Here is a 20,431-nt window from a genome sequence, read left to right on the forward strand (position 1 = left end):
TTAATTTGTGTGCATATAATTTGTGCATATATAAGTAATTTAAAAGCTAACCCTAAAAATAATTGTACCTGAAATATATTAATCCCTGCGCAAATTAATCGAAAATCGATAGCTGAGCCGGACGAGCGTACTGCCATCACTAGTTTATGAGTCGCTTTAAAACAAAAGAAAGTTTTTACCAGCTACATTCCTTTGGTTTCCCTAACTGTGAGTACTCCAGCTCCTGCTAGTGTCAAGCCCGTTCCTAACCGGTGGTGCTCCCCAAGAAGTCCCATCACACAACAACGGCTTCGCAGGGGGAGGCGTCCAGCGCTACGGAGGCGAACGAACGCACACCACTGATGGCTGCTGTCAATCTCCAGGCTTCGTGCTCCTCCGGGCTCTCCTCTGAGGACGACGCCAATGTGGGCAGCCAGATCGGCGCGGCGGAGCGTTTGGAGCGACCTCCAAGGCGGCAACAGCAGCGAAACAACTACGGCTCCAGCAATCAGGATCAACCGGATGCAGTGCGTATATACCAAATGGAAACTTTGTTGCTTACAACATTCAACTATGGAATCCCCTTTCCTCTCAGGCCATACTTGCTGTGCCCAATGTGGTGATGCGGGAACCCGGTGGATCGCGCCCTTCAAGACTGACCGGAGGAGGAGGCGGCAGTGGTGGTCCGCCCACAAATGAAATGGAGGAGGAGCAGGGCCTGAAATACGGCGCCCAGCATGTGATCAAGTTATTCGTGCCCGTCTCCCTTTGCATGCTGGTAGTGGTGGCCACCATCAACTCCATCAGCTTCTACAACAGCACGGATGTCTATCTGTAAGGTTTACCAGAATTCAACTTATCTGCAGTATCGGTCGTGAATAAGTGTTTCGTCTTTTTCCAGCCTCTACACACCTTTCCATGAACAATCGCCCGAGCCTAGTGTTAAGTTCTGGAGTGCCTTGGCGAACTCCCTGATCCTGATGAGCGTGGTGGTGGTGATGACCTTTTTGCTGATTGTTTTGTACAAGAAGCGTTGCTATCGCATCATTCACGGCTGGCTGATTCTCTCCTCCTTCATGTTGTTGTTCATTTTTACGTACTTATATTTGGAGTAAGCTAAAGTCTCTTTCGATTGATGTTCCATTAATAGTTTGCCTAATTCAGAGAGCTTCTTCGCGCCTATAACATACCTATGGACTACCCTACTGCACTGCTGATTATGTGGAACTTTGGAGTGGTCGGAATGATGTCCATCCATTGGCAGGGCCCTCTGCGGTTGCAGCAAGGATATCTTATTTTCGTGGCAGCCTTGATGGCCTTGGTGTTCATTAAATACCTGCCTGAATGGACTGCCTGGGCTGTATTGGCTGCCATTTCTATTTGGGGTAAGTTTCATCCTTCTTAAGACCACGATTGCTTTAAAACTAAATTCTTCTTTCTAATAGATCTCATTGCTGTCCTTTCGCCTAGAGGACCCCTGCGCATTCTGGTGGAAACGGCTCAGGAGCGAAATGAGCAAATCTTCCCCGCTCTGATTTACTCATGTAATAATCATTAACCTGCTTACACACTCTTGAAGTTAAAGTATATATTACTTTTCAGCAACTGTCGTCTACGCACTTGTAAACACTGTTACGCCGCAGCAATCGCAGGCCACGGCTTCCTCCTCGCCGTCGTCCAGCAACTCCACCACAACCACGAGGGCCACGCAGAACTCGCTGGCTTCACCAGAGGCAGCCGCGGCTAGTGGCCAACGCACAGGTAACTCCCATCCTCGACAGAATCAGCGGGATGACGGCAGTGTACTGGCAACTGAAGGTATGCCACTTGTGACTTTTAAAAGCAATTTGCGCGGAAACGGTACATATGCATTATATTTTTTATGATTTATCAACTTTTCTCAAATGTGTATATGGCTTATTTGGCATTTGGTCTGTTTTTGTAATCTCACGTATTTATTGTCTTGTTTAGTTATGTTGGGCAAATGGTATAAGCGCTGCTAGTAGTCTATTTGAGAGTCCATTGCTAGATTAAACCTCTAACACTTATTGGTTTCTCACTTCTAGCTGAGGCTGCGGGATTCACACAAGAGTGGTCAGCTAACCTGAGCGAACGTGTGGCTCGTCGCCAGATTGAAGTTCAAAGTACTCAGAGCGGAAACGCCCAGCGCTCCAACGAGTATAGGACAGTAACAGCTCCGGATCAGAATCATCCGGATGGGCAAGAAGAACGTAAGTATACTATATACATATATAAGTGTGTAAACCATTTACTGATAAACGTTTTCATGTAGGTGGCATTAAGCTTGGCCTCGGCGACTTCATCTTCTACTCGGTATTAGTGGGCAAGGCATCTAGCTACGGCGACTGGACGACCACAATCGCTTGCTTTGTGGCCATTCTCATTGGACTCTGCCTCACTCTTCTGCTGCTGGCCATTTGGCGCAAGGCGCTACCCGCCCTGCCCATCTCAATAACGTTCGGATTGATATTTTGCTTCGCCACCAGTGCGGTGGTCAAGCCGTTCATGGAGGATCTATCGGCCAAGCAGGTGTTTATATAAACTTGAAAAGACAAGGACACATCAAATGTCTTACAGTATCATAGTCTAACAAAGCTTTTTGTAATCCAATTCTTTATTTAACAAAATGCATAGTAACAAACTCGACTAATTATTGCTTGCGCTTAATGATCGTTTTGTCCACTATGTTGATTAGCCAGCCGGGTTCCAGGCCATAGAATACTTGCCTCGGATCCTTCGCAGTGGTAAGCATCTCGTAGGCGGAATCTTCCTCAATTTTGGGCAGCTGATAGCCGTACTTCTGGGCCAGCACCAGGCGGTCCTGGCTGATCGCCTCGGGATTGGCCAGGTAGCCGCGATTCTTGGGATCCGTATAGTAGTCCACTGCATCCTGGGGAGGCAGCATGCGGCTAGGAATAGGCACTCCCTTTTCGAACCACTTCTTCGGATTGGCCAGCATGTGAAGGCTGCGTGGATCGTAATAGGCCGTACGGATTACACCGCCGTTCTTCTCTATGGCCGCTATGACCGCCTCGCTGGCATGCTGCACCTCAATGTTGATCTTGGCCTGGAAATTGTCCAGTCCTTCGTCCGTCAGCTGGAATCCGTACTCCATTTCTGCGGGCTTGAGCTTCAGGAGGCCAGAGTTACACAGCGTGCTGATGTCGATGGGCTGGCTGATGTCTATCCGGTTCGTGTCGATGAGCACCTGTAGTTGGAGCAGCGAAATGGGCGGGTACTGGCGCTTCAGGTGGTGTCCCTTGTAGTAAGGCTCGTACGGGAATCTCAAGTAGAAGGGCTGATTGCCCGTTTCATAGCCCAACCGCATGAAGTTCTGCCGCTGTCCGGATCCCTTGTTGCCCGCACCATGCTTATCTCCTCCGTGTTGTGCCCTGCCTCGCTTGTCCTGTCAAAATAATAAACAATATATTTGTTAATAGTTTATTGACGACTGCATGCTGTTATTCAACCACTCACATTCTGTTTTGAGTTTGGATTTGGTCGCAGATTGCCGATTTGAACGCGCGGTAAAGTACGCAACAGCTTCAGCGCCTTGTCTGAGGTCTCCCGCAGGTGTGCCATAGCGTAGTTAACTTAATTTATTTAATAAAATAATGTTTATCGTGTGAAAAATAAAATTTACACGAGAGTAACTAAGTAAGTAAGACCGCAGTTGGTCGGCTAACAAATACCAACCGGTTCATAAAATATACCAATTTTTAAGTCAGCTTAGATGCGGCCACACTGCTCTGCCGACGCGCAAAAACAAACAAAAACTTTATCAAATAAAATTAATTTATACATAAATCTCTTAATTGAAATAGTTAAATTTTATTAAGTTGTAAAGAGATGACGTGTGGAAAATGTCGCGGTCACAAGGAGCGGAGCGTGAAGTGCCTTATAGCCGCTTTGGACACAATCAAAGAGCACGCCTTAAGTAAGCCAAGAATTATAACATTTACTCAATTTGTTTAACATGTTCCACTACTTAAAGTGATGCAACGAGACTCAGAGGAAAGTGCCAGAACCATAGAACAGCTAAAGATCCACAATGAAAAGCTACACAAGGCCTTGGACTTGCTGAAGGAGCGGCAGTCATCCTTGGTCCAGGCGGAGAAGCGCAGGAAGCTGTTGCCCACGAAGATCAAGGATGACATATCGCCGCAGCCACAAAGCCAAAACTCCCTGAACATGAACATAGCCATCAGCAACATAGATCTCTCCGACGAGGAGCAGGAAGTGGAGGAGGACGAGAGCATTACCGAAACGGAGACCACTGCCCGCAGCCCGCGCAAACTGCGATTGCCAAGTCGGAAGACGGACATGCGGGATCTGGAGAATGTGCAGCCAAGCAATGTTTCCGCGGTGGGAAATAGTTGGACCCGCAAGACACCCAAGAATCAGGGAGTCCTTACAAAGCTATCACTCACGCACAAAAACAACAGCTTGCATTTGAAGCAGACTCGCCTAAAATTCGAAGCAAATAAGACGAGCACCAGTGAAAAGGAAGTCATAGAGGAGAGTCCCAATTTGAGCACCAGTCTGAAGAGATCTAGACCGCAGAGATCTTTATTGCAGAGGTAATTATCCGTACGAATTATTCCAAAAGTGTCACAGAAATATTTTTAAATTATATTGCCTGAGGATCGAATTTCCCATCTTAAGATTGCTGTGACACTTTCAGTTGCTTTTCTTTTTAATACTAAAAGCCAAAGTTGCAGAACAGACAACACGAGCGTTTCAAACGCAGACGTCTCGCTTACCATCACCAGCAATAGCACAGTCAAGTCCATAGAGCCAAGTTTTCAGTTGGATATGGACGAGTTTAAATTGGACAGCTCGGAACATCAGATATTGCCCCCACCGAACACGCCGCCAGGCTTAAAGATCAGCAACATCTCGGATAGTGTAGTTTTATTGACGCCTGCGACCCAGGATATAATCTTTGTGAATGATACACTCGAAGATGTGAGCAAACTGGGCACCATGGATGTTCTGGCCGAAATTCTGAAGGACGATGACGACACGTGCTCGAGTGCTTTAAGACAGTACGAGAAGGTTATGATTAACCAGCAGAAGCAGACCCTACCAAATGCCCCAAAAGTGGAGAGCGTCATTCCAATTAGCAAAGCCGTGAAAATGGAACCTATATCCCAGCCAGAAACCGATTTAGGCAACGAATCAACAAAACTGCCCGAGGATATTGAAAAGTATCTTATGGATATCAAGGAAGAGGATAGCAGGCATTCGGAGGAGGAGTTTCCGCGACCGCTTTTGATCAAGGAGGAACCTTTGTTGACGGTCAAAGAACGTTTCAACATCGAATGCGTTGAGTGCGAAAAGGTGTGTACAATTTTTCTCGACCATCCACCAAATAATATTTATTTTAAATTCGATCCACTTAGTTCATCAATTTTATGGGCTCAAATCTGACAGACGCGAAGATCAAAGATTATTTGGCCAAGTGCCGGCATGAAGACGCTCGCAGTTCAACTCCGCCGGGATTCTGGAATCCACACATGGTGTCCTTCGCAGAAGGCGATCCACGCAACGAGGTTTTGATAGACACCCGGTTTTGGGACCAGAGATTAAACAAATGACACTTAGGCAATCATTTTACCAATAGTTATTCAGTTTAGACCATTTCATTTATTTTTGATTTTGTTAAATCTCTATTCGATCACAATTGATTTACAAGTTTCCTCGCTTGGCTTGTTCAATTTCAATGGCCGTGAACAAGGACTTAAAGTTGCCAGCGCCAAATCCCTGAAATAGTTATTATATGAATTACTTGTTCTTGGCAATAGTAGGTTAAGCAATAAATCTTACATTATGATTGTAGCGTTGGATAACTTCCAGGAAGAGGGTTGGTCTGTCCTGGCAGTTCTTCGTGAAGATCTGCAGCAGATATCCGTTCTCGTCGAAGTCAATCAAAATGTTCAACTTCTTCAGGACCTCCATGTCCTCCTTGATCTTGGTGCGGCTGTGCGAAAGCTGCTCCTGAAGGATCTCGTAGTACGAGGATGGAATGGTCAGGAACTCGGTTCCTCGAGCCTTCAGGTTGCTCACCGCCTCGATAATGTCATCCGTGTTGAGAGCAATGTGCTGGACACCACCTCCGCCGTAGTAATCCACGTACTCCTGGATCTGCGACTTCTTTTTTCCATTGGCTGGCTCATTGATCGGCATCTTTACCGTCTCCTCGTAGTTTGCCATCACGATCGACCGCAGGGCGGAGTACTCCGTGTGAATCTGCGAGTCGTCCACCGACCAGAAGCGGTGGAACTGCAGGATCCTCTCGTACCAGGAGGCCACGCTCTCCATCTGCAGATCCGGCTGGTTGCCCACCACGTGATCAATGAAGTTCAGCTTTGTGGAGGGCAATCCGTTTAGAAGGACATCCTTGGGCGACCGCTGGAATCCAGGCAGGAAATCTCCAGCGTAACCATTGCGCTCCACGAAAGTGTGGGTAGTGTCGCCGTACTGCATTCAAGTTAAGGATTAATCCTTAAATATTCCAGAATCAAGTCCACAGACTTACCGTCTTGATGGTAGCGAATCTCACGAATCCCTGATCATCGCTCTCCTCCCAGATGTCGCGGACCACTTCGGCTCCGCGGGACACGGCCAGCGTAAAAATGGCATTCAAATCCTCCACTTCGAAGGCTACATCCTTGACACCGTCGCCGTGGCGCATCAGGTGGAGTCCATGCTCCTCGTCATCCGGCGTGTAGGCGGAGACGAACACAAAGACGATCTTGTTCTGGCGCACGGCATGCTTGGCGAAGCGTCGCTCCCCGGTCTCTAATCCCTGATAGCCAAGTGGTTCGAAGCCCAGACGAGTGGTATAGTAGCTGGCCGCCTGCTTGGCGTTGCCAACGTAGAAGGTCAAGTGATCAAAGCTTAGAAATTTGCCGGCTTCAGGCTGAAAGTAGTGAAGAAAGTAGGTCAGCATTATACGATCCAATATAAAAGCATAAGCTTTCGAACTTACTTTGGATCCTTTGTCAGTATAGCTGGTCTGTTGGTAGTTAAAAAGAAATAATGGAAGTCATTAGAACACCTTGAAATGATTATAACTATTGCATTTGGATCCTTATAATGATTATCATTGGTTTATCCACTTTTATTAGACAGTATTTGTCATATATCCTGTTTTAAAGTCCATTTAATTCGCACTAACAGGCTCTTACATAACCATCGCCACCACATGTCCCATCATTTACCATTATCACTCAGACTCAATTTATGCAAATCCTCTCCTCGCACGCGATATAGTTTTCTTGGTTCCGTCGATCTTACACGATCTTCAAATTGATAATGCCCTGAGCTCAGCCAGTCGGAGGCTTTTTATAGGGCGCTCAGTTAGGTGGATCAGGTGAAAATCCTGTACTAATTTAAATATAAGCCAAACTAGTATTTTGTTTATTTCGAATACCATATTATCAGAATACCTTAGCTAGCTGGTTATTGATCGCATACTTAAGCTGAACCTGCAGAGATTTGTTTACCAGAACAGGTGTATAACTCTTAATTAATGCAATCTCGGGCGGAATGAATTGCAATTTTGTAATGCGGGTCGGGCCTCCAATCTGTTTACTTCGTATCTGAGCGGCGCTTTGCAAGTTCTGCGCTCGAAATTTCACTTCCTCAAGCTCATTACATGAAGATACAGATAACTATGTGTTCGTTATGCAAAAGTTCGCCTCATGTCAGAATTCAGCTAAATATTCATGAGTCGCGAGTCTAGTGAGTTCGAAAATCGGTTGCCAAGTCGCACTGAACTTGATTCCAGTTTCGAGCCCCCAAAAACGCAACAATGGGCCAACTGAGTGCTAATGCTATCTGGATTGTTATTGTTAATGTTATTGCCATTGTTACACAGTGCATAATATGGGGCGTTATTGAAGTTGTTTTGCATTAGAACCGCTTTGCAAGGTTCTCAAAACAAATGTACGAAAACTGGTTAACAAATCTGTTTGTTGTTACGATTTAATAAAGCGGCACACGCTAGTCACAAATCACAAAATTTGATGATTGCCTTTATCGGCTTTTAATTGCGGGGATAATAGCTCTAAGAGGATTGAAAAAGGATTTCAAATCATTAGCTTGACGGTTATTTTTTATATTCGAAAGCCCATAATTGAGCTGTATTTAAATATAGAAAGACTGGTTTTGGGAACTGGATTAGTTATTTAAGCAAGTTCTGTTATTTTTATAGGTATTTAGGAACATCTGGCTTATAGATGAATGAGCGTTTTAGTGATCGTTATTTTTAAGTTTTGGGTTAGACAACATCACTATAAACATCGTATCTTATAGATGATATGGATATAGATTTAAGCATTAGATAAATATTATAATATTTGTTAAACGGCTTTTATGTCTAGTATCAAATAATTAGTTTATGTTGGGCTTGATCAAGTTATTTACTGCCCCTTGTTTTTTTTTGGGATAGGACAGTTCTCTTAATCATTTTGACTGACGATTCGTGTCAGGTGTTTGGCAACATGCGACAAGTCCATAAATTAATAGTTTTTGCCGCTCTGCCACATGCTATGTTTCCCTGCACACATGGCGTATGAGCAATTCAGGCAGCTAAGCATTAATGATTAGCCCTAGACAAAGTCTCCCCCAGCTGCTAATGATGAACTAACAGTCCGATGGAAGTGGTGAGGTGGGGATGGAATGGTTGGGGATGGGTTGGGAAAGAGTGGGCGGCGCACTACGAAATGGTCGATTGGTCATTGGCAAGAAGCCAAATCAATGCTTGACATTTATTATGATTGGCTTATTAGGGCGCTGCAGAGGCGACAACCTGGCAGAAGTGGAAGGAGTTGGAAGTGGCCCATGTCGCCAAATTGCTCCAGATGGTATTGTAGCTATAAAACCATATGCCTGAAAAAGTTCTTGTATTAAAAACCCATTAAATTCATAGGCGTATTATCATGCAAAATAAAAATAATGGAAATCTGCATCTGAAAATACACAACTAAGGCAACTTTCTAATTTCAAATCCTCCCAGGTCCTTTCACAACATTGATTCCATTATCGCCTTGGCGAGGTTTTTTATTTGTTTACTTTACACCTGGCACTCCTTGGGTTCCATTAGTCAAAGAATCCCGATGCACTCCCTCGAACCTATCCCAATAAAAATCCCCACCGCTCAGATTTGCCATTAGCTGAGCAAACTTTTGTCCTTGGCGAAATGGGAACGGTACCTTGCTCAGCTCGGGTTGGCTTCGGGTTTGATGTGGGTAGCCTGTTGCTCTATAAGGATATTACGTTTCCAGTCTTCTCCCGCCGCTCTCTTTTCTGCGGCTGGAGCGGTGAGTCTTACGCTCTTTCGGCTAGACGGCATTGCCAGCAGGGAAAGTTTCTCACGGGGGTTGCTTTCTAAAAGGACTATTCCCAGACAGAAGGATGTGGGTCTCTATTGTTGTCGTCAGTAACTTCAACGCGGATGCACAGAAAGAAATTAGGAGTGACTATTATTTCATTTAACGTTTTACTTTACTTTGAAAGTGCTAATGGTACTGTTTGCTTATTCAGATCATAAATATTGTATTCTTTATTAATATCCTCTATATATATTAATATTTAATTTATTCAATTTAATTTTTATCTCACTAGTTATGCAAATATATCACTTAACATTTCGTCTTATGGTCTTTTTATGGTTTTAAGGGCTAAAATGCTTAGCAAGTGAAATATTTCTTATATGCAACTCTGCACACTTTTTTCTCAGTGCTGTGTTATGGTCCTTGTTATTGTGGTTGTTGTTGTTGCCATAGCCGCAAGCTGTCGCCGGTCGACGTCACGCTTTCCATCCTTCAGTCGCGTTTACTGCGCTGCCCAAACAACAAGCCAAAAATAATACGAGTCGCAGTAAAACCAGTAGAAAAATCACAAGTGTGTAACTGCTCCAAAATTATCTAATATGAATTGCTATAATTTCGTAGAAATAAAACGGCAGCCGCAAAAATAAATAAATAAAGTCAAACGTACTTGAACTGTCCCGCTGAACCGAAAATCATTTTTCGTTATTTTCCATTCCATTTTTCCCCAAACTTTGTTTTTTGCTGGTGCTGTAAAAACTCATGTTCAACGTTTTTTTCAAATATTGACAAATTGGTGCGCGTCTCGCTGAGCGATTAAAATCTTAATGTTTGAAAAAATGCTAAAAAAAAAAAAAACAACAACAACAAATGGTTGGCCCCAAACAGGCGAAAAGCGAGGCAAAAAAGTTTAAATGTTACAACATAAATTATACGAATTGCTATGCTCTGAAAGCATTCTCTAGTTAGTGGTTCAAAAATAGTTCTTATGTGTTATTTTTGCGATTTTGTTGATTGATTGTGCAGTGTGAAAATGATCATAAATTTGGTAAAGCCTTAAAATCACTTGCGACTCTAAAACCATTGCCCCGTTCAGTGCTTGCCAAACTGTAAGTTGGGGGAACGAGTTTCTGTTTGAGAATAAGCCCTTTGTTCTTCGAGAACGTGCTCTCCTGCAGGACAGGCTCTCTCTCTCTCTCTTTAGCTTCGTCCTTTACCCTTAAAGGAGTGCTTTCCCGGGGTGTTTCTTTGCCGATAGGGTTACAGGGGTTAGGAAACTCCATTAGAACGCATGCGCGCCATTTCCTTTGGGGTGGTGAGATTTCACATATGAATGTTGGTTTCTAAGCAGATGTTTTCCTTCGGATACGATGTTTCTTAAGGTAGGTCCGTTGATCTGCAGGCACAAAGTATTCTAGGACATAACAGTAAGTGGCACACTGTTTCTTGCACTGAGATAAAACAGACTAAGTCATCATCTTTATTTTTAAAATAAAAGATGAAAACTATAACCCATAACGATGTGTACTACACTAATGAAGTATGATGTATAGTCAGAGCTAATTTACACTCTAAATCCTTTTATAGCTAACTATATGATACATAGTTGTTGCACGATAGGCTAGAACAAACACAAATGCAGTTAGCAATTCTATTCCAATTTAAGCTGATAAGGAATACCTCCATCATCCACTTATCCCACCCACTAGACACTATATTTGCATGCAAGTTTGCGAATCTAATGCGACTCGCGTGCCAAAAGTCAATCGGAAAGCATTGACAGAGTTACTTTAACCATTAACTGGGCATATGGTCGCGCCCCTTTGTGTGGCATGCCACTTGGCGAGCGGGGATGTGTCCCATTAAAGTCTTAAAAATATTACCAGGGGGAGGTAAGCAGGATGATTCACTTTCACCTTGACACGCTTTCGCCCCCTCCACGCCCCCTTTCGCCCCCAAAGGATATTGCCTTAGCCAGGCGCTGGATGGCATTAGTTCTTTAAGCTCATGTGCTGTCATCTAAAGATATTTTGATATGGTCGAGAGATATTTACCGCGGAATTATGGCTTTAAGTGCCGCGGTAGCTGAAACCACATCAAGCGAACAAAGCATTGGCAAAGTACAATAAACGCCCACGCGTCCTGAGCCCATGAGCAGAATTTAATAGTCCGGCTAGCGCTAGAGAGTAAGGTCTATAAAACAAGATCTGGCACGGTTTAGCCGGGGAGATTTACGATTCTGGGATGGCGCACAGCATTGGCACATAGCAGGTTGCAGTTGTACAAATAAACAAAAGATTCGAGTAGGAACCCGAGCAAAACTTCCTCATATTATTTTTAAAACACAAAATTATGAAGCCCCGAGAAATTTTCACCGCATATATATGTATGTGTATGTATATTTGCCTAGGTTGCGGGGCATTTAGGTGGGCATAAATTATAAAAATATTTCAGTGTGTCAGATATTGTTTGTTCGGTATGCCAAGGTATGTATGTTTGGTGTTTGTTTATTTATGATTTTTGGTGGGGGGAGATGGAAATGGTTACGCTTCATTTTGAACAAATTACTGGGGCTTATAAAGAGGCGTCTTATTTAAGGGAATTTGATTAAATGCCTGTTGATGGCCTGACATAAAGTGTAGTTTATTAGGGTATCACCCTAATGATTCACATCATGCTCGGTTATTATTAAAGTGTAAATGAAGCCGATTCAACACTTCTACTGGCTTCAAATATAAGATAAATGCAGATAAAGTACCTATTTAATACGAGATTAGGTTAAATCTACCTAACTATAAGTGCAAGTGCAATTGGTATTCTAGTCTTTGGGCTTTCAACTATTCGTAACAGTGATGTACTTAAGCTACACGAAGCGAATGTTCATTCTGCTGCCACGGCACAGTGGTATTTGTTCTGAAACAAGCATAAAAAATAAAGGTACATACATACAAGTAGAAAAAAAAAGAGAGCTGTCTCTACATATTAAATGAATGTATAATAAAGTACGTTTTTGTCAAAACAACAATCTAGATTTTGGAAAAGTGTTCTTAAACGACTGTTGCATCAATTTCTTAAACATGAGTGTTGCACATCTCATAATAAAATTGATTCAAAGGTGTATTAAGCACACTGGTAAATACCATATTTGTTTTGAATAACGAATCAAAATTAATGGTAGAAAAAAAGGAGAGGCTCGCACTAAGTATATGTATCAATAATGAAATGGTTTTTTATTTATACAATCAATATTTTAAAAAGGGGTACTTCCCACTGTGCGCCGCGCTGCGCGGTGGAGAAGTTCAGTGCGAGCCGCTTAGAACGTTTTTGCATGGGCTGGGAATCGGACGTGTGCCCGTCGATCTTGATGCGAAAACCATCGCGGCGTTGGGACAAATACCAAAAAGTATCTGTGCACTCCGCCTCCTCACGTGCGTGTGTGATATTTGTAACTTTAATTTATGGGATGCGTTGAGTGAGTCGTCGTCGGCGCGCTACTTAATAAATTAGTCCCGAAAATACCAGGCATTTTTGTGGAAAAAAAATATCAACGAAATTTGAAAGCAACTAATCAGCATGAAATAAATGAGAGATGAAAGCGGAGGTTTTGTGCAATAATTTGTGGATATGTGGAAATTGTTTATTTCAAATTAGATTGTCCAACAGTGAAATAACTAAGGAAAACGTTATCACAAAGTAAAATGCAATTAGTTTGCTATAAGTGTTAATCAACTTTACAAAACAGTGTAACAATTAATATTTAAAAATATTAATTAACAGTGCATTTATTTATTTAATTAAATCCTTAGAGATATTCCCAAAATGCTGTTCAAAATTTAGTTAGTCCAAAAAGGCAAAATCCATCGGCCAAGTGATAACTATATCTTAGTTTTAAGAGCCTTTTTTTTTTGTATCTTTTCCACATACATACAACAAAGTCAATTTCTACTCACCGCAACCGATTCTTCAACCACCCTAACTGTCCCAAACACTACTCCAACAATTTCTTTCGCTAGCGCCCTAAAATCCGGACTAGAAGTGCCCGCCCACCGACAAGAACTGCTCATTCCGAACATACACCGACAAACATCCAACAAACACAACAAAGTGGCATCGAAGCTATGATGCTATCCCTACAGCAAAGCATGAAAGACTTCATGACGTTCATGCAAAATACTTTGCAAGAGCTCATGAAAAACCAAAATATCCTGATTCAACTTCTTGTATCTTCAAAATCCCCATAATGGCTTCCCTACGGATATCTCTGTGGAACGCAAATGGCGTTTCACGGCATACACAAGAGCTCACACAGTTCATTTACGAAAAAAACATCGACGTAATGCTACTATCAGAAACGCACCTCACAAATAAAAACAATTTTCATATACCAGGATACTTGTTCTATGGTACAAATCATCCAGATGGTAAAGCTCATGGAGGCACTGGAATACTCATCAGAAATCGCATAAAACACCACCACTTAAACAATTTTGACAAAAACTACTTACAATCTACGTCCATAGCCTTACAACTCAACAATGGTTCAACGACTCTAGCCGCAGTCTACTGCCCACCGCGCTTTCCAATCTCTGAGGATCAATTCATGGAATTCTTTAACACACTAGGTGACAGGTTCATCGCAGCGGGTGACTATAACGCCAAGCACACCCATTGGGGATCTCGACTTGTGTCGCCAAAGGGTAAGCAATTGTACAATGCGCTTACGAAGCCAGAAACAAGCTAGACTATGTATCCCGGGTAAGCCTACATACTGGCCAGCAGACCCAAGAAAAATCCCAGACCTGATCGATTTTGCAATTACTAAACATGTCCCCGCAACATGGTCACCGCCGAAGCACTAGCAGATTTATCATCAGATCACTCACCTGTTTTTCTAAATATGCTAACTCGCCCCACATCGTCGACCCACCGTATAGACTCACAAATTTTAGAACAAACTGGCCAAGGTATCAAAAGTATGTCTGTTCACACATAGAACTAACGACGGCATTATCTTCAAAGGAGGATATAGACAAGTCAACGGAAACTCTTGAAAACATTTTAGTCTCGGCTGCAAAGGCTTCAACCCCGCCAGTGACGTATGCAAAACCAAACTACATCAAAACTAATCGCGAAATCGAGCGGCTGGTATTAGATAAACGACGCCTACGAAGGATTGGCAGTCTAATAGATCACCAATTACTAAGCACATGCTTAAGATAGCCACACGCAGGCTTACCAATGCTCTCAAACAAGAGGAAAAAACAGCCAACGTTCATATATCGAGCAACTCTCTCCCACCAGCACTAAATGTTGGTCCGGTGAAGTTGATTTCTGCGAAGAACAGTTTCTACAGAACACTCCTGTTTAAGTTCTTAAGTTTCGATATTTATGACTTGCGCATGAGTCTGCGCAGATGGCGCTAAGAAAATAATAAACAAAAAGCATGTGCAGCAGCAGCAGACTCCCACAGTAAACACACGAAGCGGAGACGTGCCACTAACCCACTTGCAACGCAGTGCCAGCGGCAACTCACTAAAGAGCCCAATTAGCTAATTTTGGGCCCTTAACAAGCCGCACTCACGCAAATCACTGGGCATACGACTAATAACTCCGATGACGCAACAGTTGCAACCGAGTAAAAGCCACATAAGTATCCCACGGATCGCAGAGGTGGCAGATACTTATTGTTCCCCTGCCACGCGGCACGTGATGCGGCACGGAAGTTGTTAAGTCTGGTCCACTGATCGAACCGCACTCTGATGCGGCGACACGCTTCATTGGCTCGACTGCAGCCACTACAGTGGAGCCTGCCAGGGAAAACAGAAACTTCACATTTAAAATTGACTTTTAGCCCGATTTAGATTCATATTAAATTGAAACCACCAAGATGTATCTTGTATTTCAATATATTTTATAAGAAAATAGATGTGTGCATTGCCAAAATGCTCACTGTGATCCTTTTCTGCAACATAAGGCAGTGCATTTAAATTCGTTCTTAGAATCGAAAATTATTTCCTGACTGACATCCACTGTACTGCGATTACTGTGGCATTCCTCTGTCCAAGTGTCAGTTTATAATTCTTTGGTTTTTTTTTTGTTTGTTCAAATTTTCGACTTGTCGATGTGCATTCCGCCTTGGTGGGGCATTTTTCTGGGTTCGCCGCTTGGGTTGTCCACACTTGAATGATTTTCCTCAAGGCGCGCAGTTTTCCATGCCCCTGTAGGTTTCCTTTTCGAATGCAGCCACTCGCCCCTTCGAATCGAAACTGTTTTGTGTGCGCCACTCGCTGCATTTAATTTTTTAATTTCACTTTACTGGGATTTTGTGCATTACGCTGCATTGTAGGCCAATAAAAGTCGTTTATCTACCGAGTTCTTGGAAACACAATATTGAATTGGTGTTCTAATTGACACAAGATAAGTAATATGTCAGATTCTTATCGGTTTGCTTTGAGCTTAAGTTGGGTATCAGTAAATATATATATAAATATAAGTTTATAATTCGCACGAAAGGGTCTTGAATTTCTTATCATATCAAAAAGCAAATGCTCTGACTACTTGCAAGTATCTGATCATTGATGTAATAAGACAATACTACTTACTGACTGAACAATTCTGCGCAACTACCGATATTTTTTAGTATGCCATAGGCAATTCCCACTACCGGCAACAAATCCAGTCGATGAGGAACGTGCCTGAAATAACAATGGAAACACCTGTTCTGGCGACTGGGTGGGCGGCCATACCAATCCCGATGGGCAATTTTAGGTGCCGCTTATAGCTCCCAGTGCGAATATCTAAAGCCTATTTCGGTGTTATTTTTTATACCCACCAATCCGTTCATAATTGAATTAATTATGAAATGTGAGCCACAACAATTGCTGCTTTGAAAGTAATCGCTTTGATTTTCCTTGATAATCACATGTACATATGTATGTATCTCAACCCTAGTATAATCAATCTCACTTTAAGTATCTTTTTGAACAATCTGTCGATTTGAATTGTTACCCCATTGTCCTCGGCTTGTCAGTCGCCGGTCGCTAAAGATTATTAACAATTGCCGGGGCAGTCACTGAATTGACCCAACATATTACACGCTGTCCGTGTCTGTTTACATTAGTTAATAATTTTATAATTGCATAAATATCTGCGACACGCACCAGCAACAACAACAACAACTGCCTATTTTCTTTTTCTATTCTATGTTCCTGAAAATGTTCACGTCGAACTTCATAAAATTCAACACGTTGAGTTTTATAAACAAATGAGCAACTATAAACAAATGGAAAATAATACAGACACATGCTATGATCCGATCGAAAAACAATGCCGCTCATATTTAGTCACTCGCCGCAGTTTATATTTTCTTGAAAATTATTGTGGCCTTTTCGTGCGCGCAGCTCCCAATAAACATATTCTGTTTTATTGATTTCCGTTTCTACTCAAAGCGAAAAGTTCCATAAATTGTGTATTTAAATTAAGTGGTTTCTATTATAAATAGTTAGGCACTCGATTCCAAAACGGGGGCACACATTGAATATTCTAAATATTGTGCTGATTTTCCAACCATTTATTGACTATATTAGTTTTGTGAGTGGAAAACTGATGGATGTGTATTATTAGCAACTAATTTTGAAATGTTTTGCTTTTTACAGAGGGTCTGCCCTATGTGCCGCACGTGTGCTTCGCGGATCAGAAGGTGCACACCTCCTCCGTGGAATCCTGCTTCACATTCGTCCAGGTCAAGGAGTGCTGCTGTGCTGAGATCTGGATCAAGAAGTGTAAGTACGAGATACAATATCTTCGCATCTGGTAGCACGAATATATCCGTGCTAAATGCCCATGCCACTCACACATGAGAAAGGAGGGATTAACAAAGCAATGCTAATTTAATAACGTAAACATACTTCCCCGATTATATTCAGTTTCCACACGGCGCCTTCGATAAATATACACAAGGCAGAAAAAAATGCCAGAGAGATCTCGTCAATATCATTCGCTGGCAGAAAATCGAACCATGCTAATTATATTTAGTTTATAATGCTAATTGAAATCGCTCACACCAAATTTTCTGTTGGGCGTCAAAAGCGCGTTCTAAATCATATAGTACAACATCGATATATGGCAAGCTATAAATCCGAAAGGGCAATTAGCCTTCGTTGTATATTATCGTTGTGAGTAGTTTATAGCAAGAAATTTTCGAGTAGATTCTCATAATAAACATAACACTTTGGCTAAATGGGAGCGCGCTCATAAATAAATATGTGAAAAGCGGCATCAACAAGTAGCAACCGTTTTCCAGTGAATATATTCATTTTACTCAGCCGAGGGAACACAAGTTAATCTGCACCTTTCTTTCTCTACTTCCAGGGCGACACATTTCCGGCAGTTCTCGTGGCCAGCACGTGCCAAATGTGTTGGTGCTGCTGATATTAAACCTGCTTTCCGCATTCAGTATACTCAGCTGCCGACGAAGGAGGCGAATATTTTGCCAAAGCTAAGAAATGGAAGTCACCATGTGAGAAACCTTGTTGTACAGCATGAAGTCAGTCATAGGGAAGTAGGATCTAGTCGTAGTAGCATTCAAATAAGTGTACTTAGTTCAACAAATGTCCAGTGGTAATCAAACTTACTTGCTAAGCATATATTTAAGCGTTAATAAATACACGTTTATAATGCTAACAGACTTTAGTTAGCGTGTGGCTTAGATCACTAAATAATGAAGTAACTCCTTGCGTGCATTTTAAATAGGACAACATGTCGAGGAACAAATTAAAAAATATTTTATAACACGTGCTGCGCCAAATATCGTACGCTTACTGGCTAAGTTTCGCCTTACACACTAAATTCGGTCCACTAAACCTCAAGTTCAGCAAGTCGGCCTTAAAAGTCTATAGTCTCCACAGTGTTTACAGGCTGCTACGGCTGTTAAGCGTACGCTGCAGGGCGTTCACGCAGGACAGCACGTCCTCATAGTCCTTGGACCATTCGCGCAAATTGCGTTCCAGTGTCTCCAGTCGCAGCTGCCCCAATCGCATTCCGCCGTGCTTAATGGCCGCATAGCAGGAGCACGCCAACAGCTTGAAGCATTGCCGGCGAACCGCATTGTGGGCATGGCTCTCCCAGTTGGGCGTACTAGCCACGCACTGCCAGGCCATGGATACGTAGTCCACCAGGGCGTCCCAGTGAGTGGAGTCGTGCAGGCGCTTGGCCTGCGATTGCAGCACCCGCTTAAATTCGTTTAGATGCATCGACGCCTTGGAGTAGGCCGCCGCATCGGTTTTCTTGCACAGTCGGGAGGTGGGAAGGGACTTGAAGATGAGCCGCTTAGCATGGTGCAGCTCCTGCTCCAAAGCGCTGTAAGCAAGATACAAACGAACAATTATGTATCTGATTGTTTGCTTGGTGGTTTATAATTTCTGGGTTTTTAAAAAGGCACTATCCTTTTCTCATGAGATTATTAAGCTTGACGTTGCTTTGACCTTTTTATAACCTTTGTACCAGTTTTCTTAAGTTCATTTTAAAAGCAGGATACATTGCAGCAATAAAGTACGTAACTTCCGGAAGCCGAATCTTACATTCCCTGCTGTATTTATATATTTAAAATAAAAACCCTTTACTATCATAAACTAGCATATTCTATTATTTTCAATTAGTTGTTTTGATTGTTTCTAGGGACGCCAAGTAAAAATACTTTACAATCAAAAAAACCAACTATATTTTTCATTTTCTGACGTTTTCTATTTCAGATACATATATCATATCGTTGACCGATTGTTTATACGATTTTGTATACCTAAAGTTTCATACAGATAGCTTTAATACTGAGAGACTAGTTTGTGTAGAAACAGACGGACATATCTAAATCGAGACTAGCTTGTTGATACGGATCCTGAATATATATACTTTATATGGTCGCAAATTTCCGAACCAAATTTAACTGCAGGGTAAACGTACCTTATGTCTGGCGTGGGCAGCTGCGTTCGTATCTCTCCCTCATCACTGGCACTTTTGATGTTATTCATGATCAAATCGATTAGTTGCTCCTGCGATAGACCCTGCAACAGGGATGATAGCGTCGCATCTTTGTTCGTCTGCCCCACAGGTCTATCCTCCAGTTTCAGCTTCTTTACTATTGGCGTTCCCGGCCAAAGTTGCTTGGTGGTGGCCATCTTGATGGGCGAGTAGGTATCCATTGGTGTGGGCTCTGGCGGAGTGCTGCCCATAGTCAGGCGTTTGCGAGGGGAGCTGCGCAGGATCATGCCGCTTGTTAGTTGAAAGTTCTTGGTAGGCGTGCGCTGGAAAGGACTACGCATTGAGGAACCACCGCTGGCACCTCCTCCTGCTCCACCACCTCCGTTGACCTTATCTGGCGAAAATGTTGTGGTAAAGCGCCGGCGACCACGCTGCCGAATGACAAGCTCATCTGGCGAGGGTAGTGGCGAGAAGACAAAGTCCTGGGCCTGCACCACGTTCACATCGTTGTCCACCCGCAGTCCCAGTCCTCCGTTAGCATTCGGTGTGTTTATGATGGCCGCCGGAGTCGGCTCATCCGGAGTCCGACGATTGGAGTTCGTCGGTGTGTTGGCCATACGCAACGCCTCCAGGCGGTCGGGAATCTCGGCCAGCGCCATTCGTGTCTGCAGCGGGGTCGTCATTGCGAATCCGAATTGCGACGCGGACTGTTGAAAAACACAAATCGCATACGCATCAGTCTTGTATAAACATTTTCACGACGCCCTGCACCTGACGTACCCACTTGGATGCTTCGCTACTCTTCGCAGCAGACCTAACTATCTCGACGTGGATGGATCTAGTGGATCTTCCTGACACTTGGATTTCTTGTGGTTTGTCCTTTAGCGTCCCTACCTCGGCAACAACTGTAACTTTTTCCTTATTTTTGTTTAAATTGCGCCAATTCGCTCAAGGTGGCAGCGCGCTCTGGAGATGGGCGTTCTTTTACGATGGTATCGCTCGAGAACCGATATAGTCACGCACTTTATTACCCTCTAAATAGTTGGTATATGTGCAGTTGAAAGTTGATTATTTCACTTCAAGTTTAGTTGCACAACTAGTTTAATTGGAACTCAGTG

General features: G+C 43.0%; 5 protein-coding genes and 1 long non-coding RNA gene across 13 annotated transcripts; 3 read left to right on the plus strand and 3 right to left on the minus strand.

Annotated features, from left to right (window-relative positions):
* Positions 1 to 105: 105 nt before the first annotated feature.
* On the plus strand, positions 106 to 2,650 carry LOC6616304 (presenilin homolog). 4 transcript variants are annotated; one of them, XM_032718090.1, is made up of 9 exons: positions 106 to 207; positions 270 to 506; positions 575 to 813; positions 881 to 1,090; positions 1,144 to 1,364; positions 1,425 to 1,523; positions 1,582 to 1,839; positions 2,046 to 2,210; positions 2,273 to 2,650. In XM_032718090.1, exons 2-9 carry the CDS (start codon positions 342 to 344, stop codon positions 2,539 to 2,541), a joined length of 1,626 nt encoding a protein of 541 aa, XP_032573981.1. In that variant the 5' UTR covers positions 106 to 207; positions 270 to 341; the 3' UTR covers positions 2,542 to 2,650. The 4 variants fall into 4 exon arrangements, with proteins under 4 accessions (XP_032573981.1, XP_032573980.1, XP_032573982.1 ...); XM_032718089.1 differs by having other exon boundaries at positions 108 to 207; positions 267 to 506; XM_032718091.1 differs by having other exon boundaries at positions 108 to 207; positions 267 to 506; positions 1,582 to 1,740.
* Positions 2,597 to 3,665, minus strand: LOC6616305 (39S ribosomal protein L15, mitochondrial). Its single transcript, XM_002040633.2, has 2 exons — positions 3,478 to 3,665; positions 2,597 to 3,406 (listed from the first exon to the last, which is right to left on the minus strand). Exons 1-2 carry the CDS (start codon positions 3,580 to 3,582, stop codon positions 2,651 to 2,653), a joined length of 861 nt encoding a protein of 286 aa, XP_002040669.1. The 5' UTR covers positions 3,583 to 3,665; the 3' UTR covers positions 2,597 to 2,650.
* Positions 3,666 to 3,733: 68 nt separating this feature from the next.
* Positions 3,734 to 5,836, plus strand: LOC6616306. Of its 3 annotated transcripts, none has more exons than XM_032718095.1 (4): positions 3,736 to 3,937; positions 3,995 to 4,580; positions 4,716 to 5,343; positions 5,406 to 5,836. In XM_032718095.1, exons 1-4 carry the CDS (start codon positions 3,850 to 3,852, stop codon positions 5,598 to 5,600), a joined length of 1,497 nt encoding a protein of 498 aa, XP_032573986.1. In that variant the 5' UTR covers positions 3,736 to 3,849; the 3' UTR covers positions 5,601 to 5,836. The 3 variants fall into 3 exon arrangements, with proteins under 3 accessions (XP_032573987.1, XP_032573986.1, XP_002040670.1); XM_002040634.2 differs by having other exon boundaries at positions 3,737 to 3,937; positions 4,722 to 5,343; XM_032718096.1 differs by lacking the exon at positions 5,406 to 5,836 and having other exon boundaries at positions 3,734 to 3,937; positions 4,727 to 4,873.
* LOC6616307 (4-hydroxyphenylpyruvate dioxygenase) lies at positions 5,615 to 7,333 on the minus strand. Its single transcript, XM_002040635.2, has 5 exons — positions 7,227 to 7,333; positions 6,995 to 7,021; positions 6,542 to 6,925; positions 5,830 to 6,483; positions 5,615 to 5,766 (listed from the first exon to the last, which is right to left on the minus strand). Exons 1-5 carry the CDS (start codon positions 7,227 to 7,229, stop codon positions 5,692 to 5,694), a joined length of 1,143 nt encoding a protein of 380 aa, XP_002040671.1. The 5' UTR covers positions 7,230 to 7,333; the 3' UTR covers positions 5,615 to 5,691.
* Positions 7,334 to 16,254: 8,921 nt separating this feature from the next.
* Positions 16,255 to 18,020, plus strand: LOC6616308. Of its 2 annotated transcripts, none has more exons than XR_004361710.1 (3): positions 16,255 to 16,270; positions 16,994 to 17,119; positions 17,709 to 18,020. It is a non-coding gene; the product is annotated as an uncharacterized LOC6616308 (long non-coding RNA). The 2 variants fall into 2 exon arrangements; XR_004361709.1 differs by lacking the exon at positions 16,255 to 16,270 and adding an exon at positions 16,913 to 16,928.
* Positions 17,951 to 20,283, minus strand: LOC6616309. Of its 2 annotated transcripts, none has more exons than XM_032718100.1 (3): positions 20,098 to 20,283; positions 19,296 to 20,020; positions 17,951 to 18,695 (listed from the first exon to the last, which is right to left on the minus strand). In XM_032718100.1, the coding sequence occupies exons 2-3, from the start codon at positions 19,994 to 19,996 to the stop codon at positions 18,248 to 18,250; spliced, it is 1,149 nt and encodes a 382-aa protein (XP_032573991.1). In that variant the 5' UTR covers positions 19,997 to 20,020; positions 20,098 to 20,283; the 3' UTR covers positions 17,951 to 18,247. The 2 variants fall into 2 exon arrangements, with proteins under 2 accessions (XP_032573991.1, XP_002040673.1); XM_002040637.2 differs by having other exon boundaries at positions 20,094 to 20,283.
* Positions 20,284 to 20,431: the final 148 nt, after the last annotated feature.

This window comes from Drosophila sechellia, chromosome 3L, assembly GCF_004382195.2.
Source record: "Drosophila sechellia strain sech25 chromosome 3L, ASM438219v1, whole genome shotgun sequence".
Classification (NCBI taxonomy): domain Eukaryota; kingdom Metazoa; phylum Arthropoda; class Insecta; order Diptera; family Drosophilidae; genus Drosophila; species Drosophila sechellia.